Raw genomic sequence first — 12,312 nt, 5'->3', positions numbered from 1 at the left:
CTTGTGAATGCCGACTAGAGGCGGTGGTTAGTGGTAGTTTTGGTTGATGGTGGTGGTTCAGGGTAGTAACTAGTGGTGATTGGTGGTGATGGCGATTATAATTGAGGATGGTGGTGATAGGTGGTGATAGTTAATAATAGCGGGTGGTGGTGGTAGTTCTGATTGAGGAAGGTGGTGGTGGTAATTTACAATGATAGGTAGTGCCGGCTATGGTTGTTAATGGTGTTGCGATGGTTAGTTGTGGTAGTTGAGGTGGATGACTCTTGGTTGTGGTTGAGAATGATGGTGGTGAGAATAGTGGGGATGGTGGGTGATGGTTGTTGATAACGGTGGCGGTTATGATTGAGGACGATGGTGGTGGTAGTGGTGGGTGGCATAGTGGTAGTTGATAATGGTAGGCGGTTGCGGAATTTAATAATGAATATGGATGATAGTATCTTAATGAAATTAAGTCTCTGCTATAGATCTTAATCATGCAGACCTATTCAGACCCATTAAGTGGTAGTGACGTAAAAAAATTTAATGATTAAGATCTGAATTAAGATTCAGACTTTAAAAACAAACGCATTTCTTTAAATTCAAACGAATGATTAAGATTCAAACCTTCATTAAATGCAAAGAAGTGAACCCTTACTTTACCTGCTTTAAAGAAGGCCACCCGTGACTCAATTATGATACCTACCCATATTTGTATAGTACAATAGAGCCCTCGGCCAGAACCACATGCACATCCTAGTTTCCATGCATTTGGCTTGTTCACGTTTCCAAGGCATTGCTTGTGAGTAGGGGTGGAAAATGGGTGTGTTGGATTGGATATATGATGGGTCGAAAACTGCTAATGAAAAAACGAGTAAATTATTCGACTCGATCTATTTTTAATACGAATAAAAACGGGTTAAGCAGCGGATAATATGGCTAACCATATTATCCATGGCTTTTTGAATATGATCACTTTTGGGAGAATTCATATTCTTCCAAACTTGAGGAACCCCCAATTTGAGGGTTTACAAGTATAAAAGTTAAACCCATTAGTTATCCATTTTCTAAATGGATAATATGGTTCTTATCCATATTTGACTCGTTTTTAAAAAGTTCATTATTCAACCCGTTTTTTAGTAGATAATATGGGTGGTTAACTGTTTTTTTTTAACAATTTTGCCGCCCCTACCCGTGAGCATGGGAGAAGGGAGTGGAACTGCAGATTTTCGACTTTTTCAGATGGGCAGATAAAACTTCTAGAAAGAGTTATAGATCGTTGAAAAGAGAATGGAAATGATCAGTGTTCACAAACTCTCGACTAATTACATGCCAGAAGTAAAAGCTTACTTAGCAGCTGAGCTCAATCACAAGTGTGTGTAGATCTATATCTCTATTTACATATGCTGTATGTGAAAGACTAAAAGTAGTACTAACCTCGATGAAGTAAAACAAAAGAGTAGGTTTTTAGTAACTACAGATTGTGGGCATCGTGTCACAGGAGGGAGGCACTTGAATTGGTGATTCCGTACTGTCTTTTTCACAGAGAGGAATAATATTGCAAGTGTCATCTCTCCTGCGACACGAGTCCCCTCATCTCTTCTTTCTTTCCTGCTTACACTACTCTAACTCTAACTAATTCCTAGTAATTTATATATAGTCTAATTTTCAAATTGCTTAGCTGTGAGAGTATATTTAAACATGTATTAAGGTTGATCTAATGTATCTTAGGCATACTTAAAGTTGGTGACTGAGAATTAACAATAAAAAGTTTAGGGTGTGGGGACGAGTTTAGATTATATACAGTGACAGTTTAAAGAACTTTTATATTGTCGTTGTATTCAATAGGTAATTTGCCTTTTTTTTTTTAATATGTTACTATTATCATTCTTTTTATGTATAATTACCCGTAATTTGTTTTTATGATATGATAATTTAAATTTTACTTTTTACTATTAGCATATAGAAGTTAAACTCGGGAACGAATAGCTTACACTCCCTCCGTTCATTTTTACTTTACTCGTTTTGATTTTTCACGCCCCTTAAGAAATAATAAATAAAGTGCATAATTTACCATGATACTCATATTTTTTGATGCATATTTTATCGAATTTGAGAAAATAATTTGAAATGAGTAATAAATACTGTGGGTATAAAATGATTTTTATTTTTTTTATTTTTTTGTCTAATTAGGTGCAAGCTAAGTCAATCCGCGAGTTTGAATGTGATATAAAAGCTATTAGTAAATGGTCATCGTTCATACATGTCCGCAATTTGAATATTCGTCCAACTTCCCGTTGGCCAATACAAAGTGATTTGGAAGACTTTGACCATTGAGTCATCCTTAATTCCATCTTTTGTCTTTCTTACACATTGACCAGTCTATTGACTCAAATATATATAACTTTTCTTGTACAAGAACCGAAGTTTCTGATTGTTTGTTGACCAAAAAATATTATTAAGGGGAATAGCTTAGAGGTTGCAACCCTGTAAATTAAAGTAGTTTGGTAAATACATTTATAGAATTTCGAATGGCCAACTATGCAAGGTAAATTGTTTTGGAAGTGGATCGAAACATTTTCCGTCAAAAATGTATGTGGTATGGTAGGGGGTAGCTATGTTTCTGATTAGTAGATCCATGTTGGTGTTATAGTTTTCAAGACGCAACAACAACAACAACCCAGTAAAATCCCACAAGTGGGATCTGGGGAGGGTAGCGTGTACGCAAACCTTACCCCTACCCCGAAAGGGTAGAGAGGCTGTTTCCGAAAGACATAATTTTCAAGATGCATGACTACAAAAACACAAAATTCATTTTTTGTTAGTATAAGATGACCGATTGCAGCATTCTTATTTCTGATACTTCAAGATCAATTTTACTCTCGACAATAATTATATGATCAAAATAATTGTCTAGCTTTAATTACAATCTTGCTTGCTGGCTGAGAAAAGTTCAAGCCCCCTATATCTAACGAAGTTCCTGAATTTGCACTTCGTGGAATTTCCGCATGAGTAAGGATCCGAGTGAAAACTTTGTATATTGCTTCTAATAATCATAATATTGTTACTATTTTATTTCCAGAACAGACTTTGGAGCCCAATGAAAAGTTACTTATAAATACAAGTCCTATTTATTATAATCAGTTAAATGTAATTATCTTTCAAATTACTTGATTTCTTCTAATTCAGGTGGCATATGTTCTTAATTGTCTCATTACTGTTTTCTTACTTATTAAAGACCTTTTTTTTTAGCAAACAGGAAATATATATATTAAAAGTTAAGGAACATGCAGTACATGACTTTCATAGTTAGTGTCGCATAGGACACTTTAGTTACCTAGGCTTGCTAAATTTTTACAAGCATCATAAGATAGGAATTTTCCAAAAACATATTGTTCTAGTCAGTCACTTTCTACTAGACATTTTACATCATCTGGTGGTTCCACAAAAACTTTCTCCTTCATTAGATCAGCAGTTGCCTTCTTTGCCATTTGATGAGCTACCTTATTCCCTTGCCTGAACTCGTGCTGGATGGTTACTTCCTTCTGTTGGTGCATTAACAACCTGCATTTATTGACAATGTTAGCATAGAGTCTATTACCTTGTTGGATTGTGTAACGGCCCGATCGGTCGTTTGTCTTTTTAGAACCTCGTTCCCCCAAATAAAACTCTTCTTGCTTGCAATAACCAATTTACGACCTGCGGTGATGGTTGGTTCGGGATTTAGAAGAATTTGGATTGAAATATACACATTTAACTCTTTAGGATTTTCTTAAAAAGGTTAAGTTTGACTTTGGTCAACATTTTAGGCAAACGGGCCCGGATTTGTGTTTTGACGGTTCCGGAGGGTCCGCGGGAAAATATGCGACCTGGGCGTATGTCCGGAATCAAATTCCGAGGTACCTAGCCCGAGTAATGAATTTTTATTAGAAATTATTAATCTAAAATATTAAGGATTTAAAGAAACTAAATAATGATTGATTTCATAGGTATTGGGCTCGTATGTTGGTCTGAAGCCCGGTACAAGTCCAAAATATTATTTAAGACCTACCCGCAAAATTTGGCGTCAATCAGAGTAGTTCAAGGGCATTTTGGACCGTTGGAGGAAAATTAAGAACTTGAAGTTCATTAGTTTGATTCATTTGGTTTTGGGGGTGATTCCTAAATTTAGTGTTGTTCCGGGTGTTCCGAAGGTTCGAGTAGGTTCGGTTCATGATTTCAGACTTGTCGGTATGTCCGGGCGGGGCACGGGAGCCCCGAGCGTCAATCAGACGAGGCTCGAGTGAAGTGGAAAAATTGGAGAAGTGCTGAAGGTTGCTGCTTCTGTCATAACCGCACCTGCGGTTGGTGGACCGCAGATGCGGTCCTTGTATCACAGAAGCGGCTCGGGCAAGCCAGGCCAGGGACCGCAGAAGCGGCTCCCAAGCCGCAAATGCGGTTCCGCATATGCGGCCTCCAGACCGCAGAAGCGGTCCCAGCCTTCTCTCCCCATTTCGCAGATGCGGCCATATCCTCGCAGATACGGGACCGCAGATGCGGTCCCCGGACTGCAGATGCGGAAATTACTGAACCAGTGAGGTTCATTTAAAGACGGGTTCTAAGTCATTTTTATCACATTTTCACTCTTCCTTTGGGCGATTTGGGAGCTTTTGAGAGAAGGACTTCACTTAGCATCTTGAGGTAAGTGTCTGATACCTATTTCTAGTTTAATATCATTGTCTTAGGAAGATTAAACACTAGTATTAAGGTGAAATCATGGGGTTAGAGCAAAAACCTAGGGTTTTAACAAAACTTAGATTTAACCACGAAATTTGTTATGAAGTGAATTAGAAATCATATATTATTGATCCTTAGGTTGTAGAGAACAACTTCCTTCGAAAAATCTCGGAATCCGGGTACGTGGGCCCGGGTTCGGAAATTAGGAAACTTGTGTTAATGGTTCGGAAATTTCTTAAATAGCTAGAATTCGATCTTGTGAGTCTATATTAACTAGTTTTTACTCCATTTAACTAGTTTGGGATTGTTCGGCTCTGAATTGAGGGCTTGGACTTGTTCTTGGCATTTGGAAGTGCACTTTGGAGCGAGGTGAGTCTCCTTTCTAACCTTGTAAGAGGGAATTGTCCCCATAGGTATAATAATTGAGTAATTTGTTATTAAATGCGGGGGCTACGTACGTACTAGGTGATGAGAGTCCGTGCGTAGCTACTATTATGTTAATTGTCCGGGTAGTTTAGGGCCCGTATCATGCTATATTGTAATTGTTTCCATATTTTCTTGCTAATGTGATCACTTAAGATATGCTAGAGACTTGAAAAAGAGATAAGCGAATGTATACCTTCATTAGACACTTGTATGAATTATTTTGGAAATAAATGCGCATTCATGTGCTTCCTTGAATTAAATTGATATTTGTGGATCGGGCCGATCGCTTCGGTAGAGATAGATGCATCTATGGTTCGCGCCATTCGACCCTCTGGCAGTGCACAGTTATTTTTCTGTTGGATCGGGCCGTCGACCTCGGCATAACGTGCGCATGACATATATATGTGTGAAATCTTACCCATGGCTTATTCTGTTAAATATTGAAATGTGTACGGTTAACTGCAAATTACTAGGGACATGACTTATTATCTCTTGTTGCATACTGTTGATTAATTGTGATTATCATGCCTAGCAGAACACCTTATTATATTATTTGACCCTAGTAAGTGTCAAGTCGACCTCTCATCTCTACTTCTTCGAGATTAGACGGGATACTTACTGGGTACATATTATTTATGTACTCATACTATGCTTCTGTACTTAATTGTACAGGGTCTGAGGCAGGTACATCTGACTATCAGTTTGGTGCGCGCCCCTGATTCATAGTCCGAGACTTCCACGGTGAGCTGCTCCTTTGCTGTGGCGTTCGGCAGCTTGATGGAGTCTTTTTCCTACTTTTGCTGTCTATTCTATCTCGGACAGTAGGATAGTTTATTATTTTGTACATTCTACTAGTTGCCCATTACTTGTGATACCGGGTCTTGGCACACACATTAGTAGACGGTATCATTCTTTTTAGGGTTGTATAATTTTATGACTTTAATAATCATTTTGATACATTATTGATTGCTTCTGGTCTTAACTTTAATTTGAGAATCTGTTGTATTTATTTTTGAGTAAAAGTAAAATGAGAACTTAATTGTATTTTCCGCGTTGGCTGGCTTGATAAAGGTGTCGGGCGCCATCATGACCTATTGTAGAAAATGGGTCGTGACAGATTGACAGGATTACCTCCGTCGAGTCTATTTCGATTCGGAGAGGGAACATTCCCCAAGTATGAGTTGTTTTACGTCCTGCTAGCAATGCTTTGATTTCAGCATGTAGTGAACCACGTGCATGAGCTGGTTTTGCAAATCCAACTATCCAATGCCCATTGGCATTTCTGATTACACCACCCAGTCCACATTTTTGCAAGTTTTTGTTGAAACTTGCATCTATGTTTAGTTTGAACCATCCCTTTGGGGGTCTATGCCATTTAATATTGATGGGGATTTTTGGAGAAGTCAGAATACTATTTTCGGTTAGGAGACGGAATTCAATAGCCCTAGTAATGTTATGGTTTATATTAATAGGGTTTTCTGTATTGTTTTGGTTGTTGTTATTCCTATTTAACCAAATGTGCCAGATAGCAAATGGGAAAAGGAGATTCCAATTTATAAACCTGTTTTTCATCGGGTAGTCAAAATTTTTTAGCTGGATTAGCCAATGAGCACCATGCTCTTTATAGAAGTTTTGCCATCCAATGTTGTCCCAAAAATGTTTAATGGCTTGGCAGGTAAAGAAAATGTGCATTATAGATTCTTCTATATGGCATTTACATATAGTGCAATTTGGGTCAATATTTAAACCGATTTTAGCTAGATATTTCCTACAGGGAATCTTGTTATGAAGGCATTGCCATAGAAAGAACTTAATTTTATTTGGGCATGTTAGATCCCAAATCCATTTAAAATCAATTTGCCTGTCTGTATTTGATTCCATGATAGTGTAGCAACTTTTGCTTGTAAAGAAGCCTTTTGTAGTGAGAGACAATATTGGAATGTCACAATTTGGTCCTTTGAGACGGATTTTAACCTTGGAGATGTTATCCTTGATTTCATTGGAAAAGTTGAAGGATATATTGCTAAAATTCCACTTCTTACCATCAAAGATATCATTTAATTTTAGTGAGTAATCCGTTTTTAATAAGGGGTCTTCTATTATTTTCCTAAGACTTCCTAAATTTGGAATCCAATAGGTTTCCCAAATGTTCATGTTTGATTGATGGTTGGGTAACCAAATAATACCTTTGGAACATAAATCCCACCCTTTTGAATGCTTTTCCAAATGAAAGAACTTTTGCTTATGACATAATTATTAGCATAATTACTAATGATTAGGTTTTCCTATGGAGTAGTAGCGTTAGTAAGGATTCTCCATACTAGGCTAGCAAGAGTGCATAGATTCTTGTCCTTTGCACTGTGGAGTCCAAGGCTTTCCTTGCTTTTAGGTTGACAAATGGTAGACCATTTGATGAGATGAATTCTTTTCCTCTCCTTGGTAGTTCCCCATATGAAGTCCCTTTGTACTTTGTCAATTTTGTTAAGAATTTTTGTAGGGAGTAAGGTGTATTGCATATAATGGTTTGGGATTGAGTTTAGACAAGAGAGGGAAAGGGTTGTCCGTCCAGCTATATTGATGAATTTCATTTTCCAAGCCGTTAGTTTGGCTCTCATTTGGTCAATTATGAATTGGTAGTCCTTTGCCCTATGATGTTTGTTTAATATAGGAAATCTAGATATGTGCCAAAGGAGTCACCTTTTTTTAATACCCAAACTATTGGGTAACCTCCTTAATGAGAGCTTGGGGACAATTGTTAGAAAAGACAATTTTGGATTTAGAAGTGTTAATACATTGCCCTGATAGATTACAAAAAAGATCTAATCCTTTCTGGATTGCATGACATGATTTCATATTGACTTTGGCCATAAGGGTAATATCATCCGCAAAAAATAAATGGAAAAATTTGGAATTTTTTTCTCTATGGTTATTGGATCCCAATTTTTAATATCAACTTGATGGTTTATGTATCTTAATAGCATTTCTAGACAGAGAATAAGATATAGGGGGATATAGGATCCCCTTGCCTGATTTCCCGACTTGGTTCAAAAAACGTAGTAATGGAACCATTAACTAGAACAACTATAGAACTAGTTGATATGCAATTTAAAAGAAGCTTTTTAAATTTTTGAGGGAAGTTGAAGTATGTTAATGTGTGATGGACAAATGACCATTCTAACCGGTCAAATGCTTTTTCTAGGTCAATTTTAAGGAGCATGTGGCTTTGCTTTCCTTTTAATTTATGTAATTTGGAAACTAGTTCCTGAATGATAATAGCATTATCAGAGGCCCTTCTATTTTTTATGAAACTAGCTTGAAAAGGGCTAATAAGCTGTTCAAGGAAAGGTTTGAGACGATTTGCTAGGATTTTAGTGATTAATTTGTAAATAGTATTGCAAAGGCCAATTGGTCTAAAATTTTTAATGTTATTGGCATTGAGGATTTTTGGTATTAAGCAAAGGTAGGTTCTGTTAAGGTCTTTGGGGATCTCCTGATTTTTAAAAATGTTATGACACAAGTTTGTAACTGAGGGTCCTATAATTTTCCAGTTTTTTGGAAAAAAAAGGGTGGAGGCCATCCGGACCCGGCGCTTTGAAAGGTTTAAAAGAGAAAATAGTCCTTTTGATTTCAATATCAAGAAAAGGGTTATCAAGAGAACTTAGGTTTAATAGATTACGAGTAGAGTTATTTTTTAGAGGACTATCCCAACTTGCCTTGGATTGAGAGGTGATGAAAGTATTGGTAAAATAGTTAAGCACATGAGAAATAACTAGATGAGGTTCATTGATCCAATTTCCTTCATCATCTTTAAAGAAGTTAATTTTATTTCTTCTTTTCCTATTAGAGGCTGAGATGTGGAAGAACTTTGTGTTGGCATCTCCCTCATTAAGCCACATAACCCTAGATCTTAGCTTCCAATAATCTTCTTCGATTTTGAGCAAGTCATTGTATTCTCTTTTTAAATTAGCTTCTAGGGTTTGGAGGAAGATACTATATGGATAATGTTTGGAATTTTGAATTCCTTGAAGGCAGGCTAAGCTTTCTTTTTTTTACCCATTATATCACCAAAGGTTTTTTGTCTCCAAACCTTAACTTTTTCTATGAAATTTTGGCTAGCCCTAAAGTAATCAGTATTAGCCCAATTGTTTTGAACTAAGGGTTGGAATTCTGGATGTTTGCACCAGAAAGTTTCAAGTCTAAAGGGTTGCTTGTGAAAATAATTATTTTTAGGGATCAATTCTACTAGGATAGGGTTATGATCCGAATAGGTCTTAGGAAGGTGGATAATCGAACTTTTTGGGAAAAGATTAATCCACTCCTCATTTTCTAATACTTTATCAAGTCTTTCCATAATGAAACCTTTATTTTTATGTCTGTGGTTGGACCAAGTATATTTACAACCTTTAAAACCTAGGTCAATTAAGTTGCAATTGTTAATTTTTGACCCTAGAAAATTTGCTTTATTGTCATTTATAGACCTGCCACCAAATTTTTCATTAGTACCCAAAACATCATTAAAATCTCACCCTAACAATCATGGTCCATTATAATTCTTACTAATGCTTTCAAGATTTTCCCACATCATATTTCTACTAAGCATATTTGTACTTGCATAAATAGCACTAAAAAGCCAATATTTACGTATAGGAGTTACCTCAATCGTAGCATGAATTTCTTGATCCCTTCGGACAAAGTTTTGAACAGTCACAATTTCATGGTTATATATCACCACTACACCTCCTGCTTGGCCTTCCACTGGCACCTCTATCAGCTCTGTGAACCCAAAATCATTAAGCAACTCCTTGTGGTTTCCCATTCTAGTCTCTAACAGTGCCACCATACAAGGCTTGTGGGTATCTACCATTTCCCTGAAGTTCCTCCTGAAATTATCATTATTCCCTCCCCTTATGTTCCAAATAATGAAGTTTGTAGGTCGATTCATTGAGATATTAAGATTCAAGTTTGCCGGATCCCCATTCTCCCTCACTACCCCTAGGACTGGGTTCCTTCTCATTGATGAAACTAGGGTCATGGCTCTGTTGCCCACTGTTGGATCCTGAGGTGGTCTTATGTCCATCGAGCATTTGTATAATGCTAGTGGGCAACTGAGCACGTGCCTCTTCTCTTGCCTCTCCGTGAAGATAAACACTTTTACTCCTTCGAGACTTGAGATTTCTAGGACTCTTTCTAAGAGTAGATTGAGGGGTTCCTCTTCCTCCTCCATTTCTGCTTCTACTGGTACTGGTTCCTGGACTTGGTGGTAGGGTGGGGATGGAGGTCGTTGATGAGGTGGTGGAACTGGTGGCTCCTGGGCTGGCTGAGGTTGTTCCCATGGCAGGAATATGGGATTGAGTTGGGTTAATATCTCTGGCATGAAGAAAGGCATGTCCAGGAGAGCATTCTATAGGTAGATTGGGTTGAAGTGTGGTGGTAAGTTCCATTGGTTTCTCATTGCATGCACTAGCTGAGGGTTCATTGAGAGTGCTAGGGGTTGAAGGATATTGTTGAGCCAAACCTGGTTGAGGTAGTTGTTCATGGCCAACCTCATGCCTTCCATAACCAGTTGGGTTAGGTACTGACTGTCGTGAAGAATGATGATCGAGTCCTAACCATTTATTTGGACATTGAACGAGCATGCATGACCCATCAGGCCCATCTCCATCCATGACACAGGTTGGTAGTCATGTGCTTGTGGTGGTTGAACGTAAATCATCTGTGGGTTCTCTGGTTGAGGGGGTAGAGGTGGAAGGTTTTCCATGGATTGGATTCTGTGTTGGCGTAGAATTTGAAGAAGTCTGTGTCTCCTCCTTAAGGATGAAGGTATTCTGGGCATAATGGATAGAGGTTTGGGTACTTAAAGGGTCTAAGTTAGGCGTGGGAGAGAGGCTATTGGTGGTATGGGAGGGATTGGTTGATAGGGTAATGATTGGGGTTTCCTTTTGCATGGCGTTTGAGTCCCTAATGTTTGGTTTTATAGGCTGATTCTCCATGGATGTAGTATCCATTGCGTGCTCAAGGTTGGAGGATATTTGTCCATTATTATCTTTTTCATTTGCCATTTGGATGGCATGCTTAGGGGTGGAGGGATTACCAAATCTTAAGGAAAGATTTTGGTTGAGATTTTTGGTTATCGAAGGTTTATTACCATTTTGCCGGTTAGTAAGGCTATTTTTATCCCTTTTATTACGTTTATTAGGGGGGGGGTAGTTTTGTCACTTAAATGATTATTTTGCATGGCAAATTTTTTAATTTGATTAGTAGTGTTATTAGTGGAAGACACGTTTATTTCCAACATGTCAATGTCTTTGTTAGATGAGGACATTTGTTCAATTGCATGGCAACTATTGGTATTTTCATTTTGAATTTTATCTCCCTTAGTGGTTTCTTCCAAAACCATTTGCTCTTTTCTCAGAAGGGAAAAATTATTTTTTGTTGGAAAAGTGGTTTGTTCTTCAACCATGGTGGCCGTAATTTGTTTCATTCTTATCTAACGAAGAAGTAGGATTCTTATGATCCTTGGATTTATATTGTAATATTTGTGTATCTAAGTACTTACCAGTGTTGGCATTGAACAATTTGACAGAGATACCTGGGCCATTGGCGTTTTTGATCGGATTTGTATTGTTGTGTTTTTGATTACCTCTTGCACCTTGTTGCCTTCCTTTAGTAAAAGACACTGTTTTCCATTCTTCTTGATTTTTCTCTGCCTTTGTTGTTGTTGATTGCTCCATGTTTAGTTTCACATTGTCTTCGGTATTATGTGAAATATAAAATACATTGTCTTTCTATGTGTCCCAGTCGTCCGTAATTTTTACAAAGAAAGTTTTCTCCTTCATAATGGATGACTTGTTTGTGGTGGCCAACATAAAGAAAGGGTTGGACTGGGATTTCCTACGGAAGCTCCACACACAGTCTTGCATAGCGGCCCTCAAGGTGGTTGATGTACAAGCGTCGATTTTGAGTAGACGGCCAATTGCATTTCCAACTTTTTCCAGAATTTTCCCCTCGTAAAATTCTGTAGGTAATTGAGGGAGTCTAACCCATACTGCCGAATTAGTTACTTTCTCTTTTGTGTCTACAAAATTTGGTTTCCATCTTGTAATGGAGAGAAAGTGCCCATTGATGAACCAAGGCCCTTGTTGTATAGCTTTATCCATATTCTCCTTTCTTTTGAATTTAATTATGTAGTAGTCT

At 37.7% G+C, this 12,312-nt stretch overlaps 1 protein-coding gene across 1 annotated transcript; it reads right to left on the bottom strand.

Annotated features, from left to right (window-relative positions):
• On the bottom strand, positions 10,068-11,849 carry LOC109232503 (putative protein TPRXL). The gene is made up of 2 exons (XM_019398272.1): positions 11,675-11,849; positions 10,068-10,723 (listed from the first exon to the last, which is right to left on the bottom strand). Exons 1-2 carry the CDS (start codon positions 11,847-11,849, stop codon positions 10,068-10,070), a joined length of 831 nt encoding a protein of 276 aa, XP_019253817.1.

Source organism: Nicotiana attenuata, chromosome 9 (genome assembly GCF_001879085.1).
Source record: "Nicotiana attenuata strain UT chromosome 9, NIATTr2, whole genome shotgun sequence".
Lineage (NCBI taxonomy): Eukaryota > Viridiplantae > Streptophyta > Magnoliopsida > Solanales > Solanaceae > Nicotiana > Nicotiana attenuata.
Note: the sequence above shows the minus strand (reverse complement) of the source record. Positions and strands in the feature narration are given on the sequence as shown.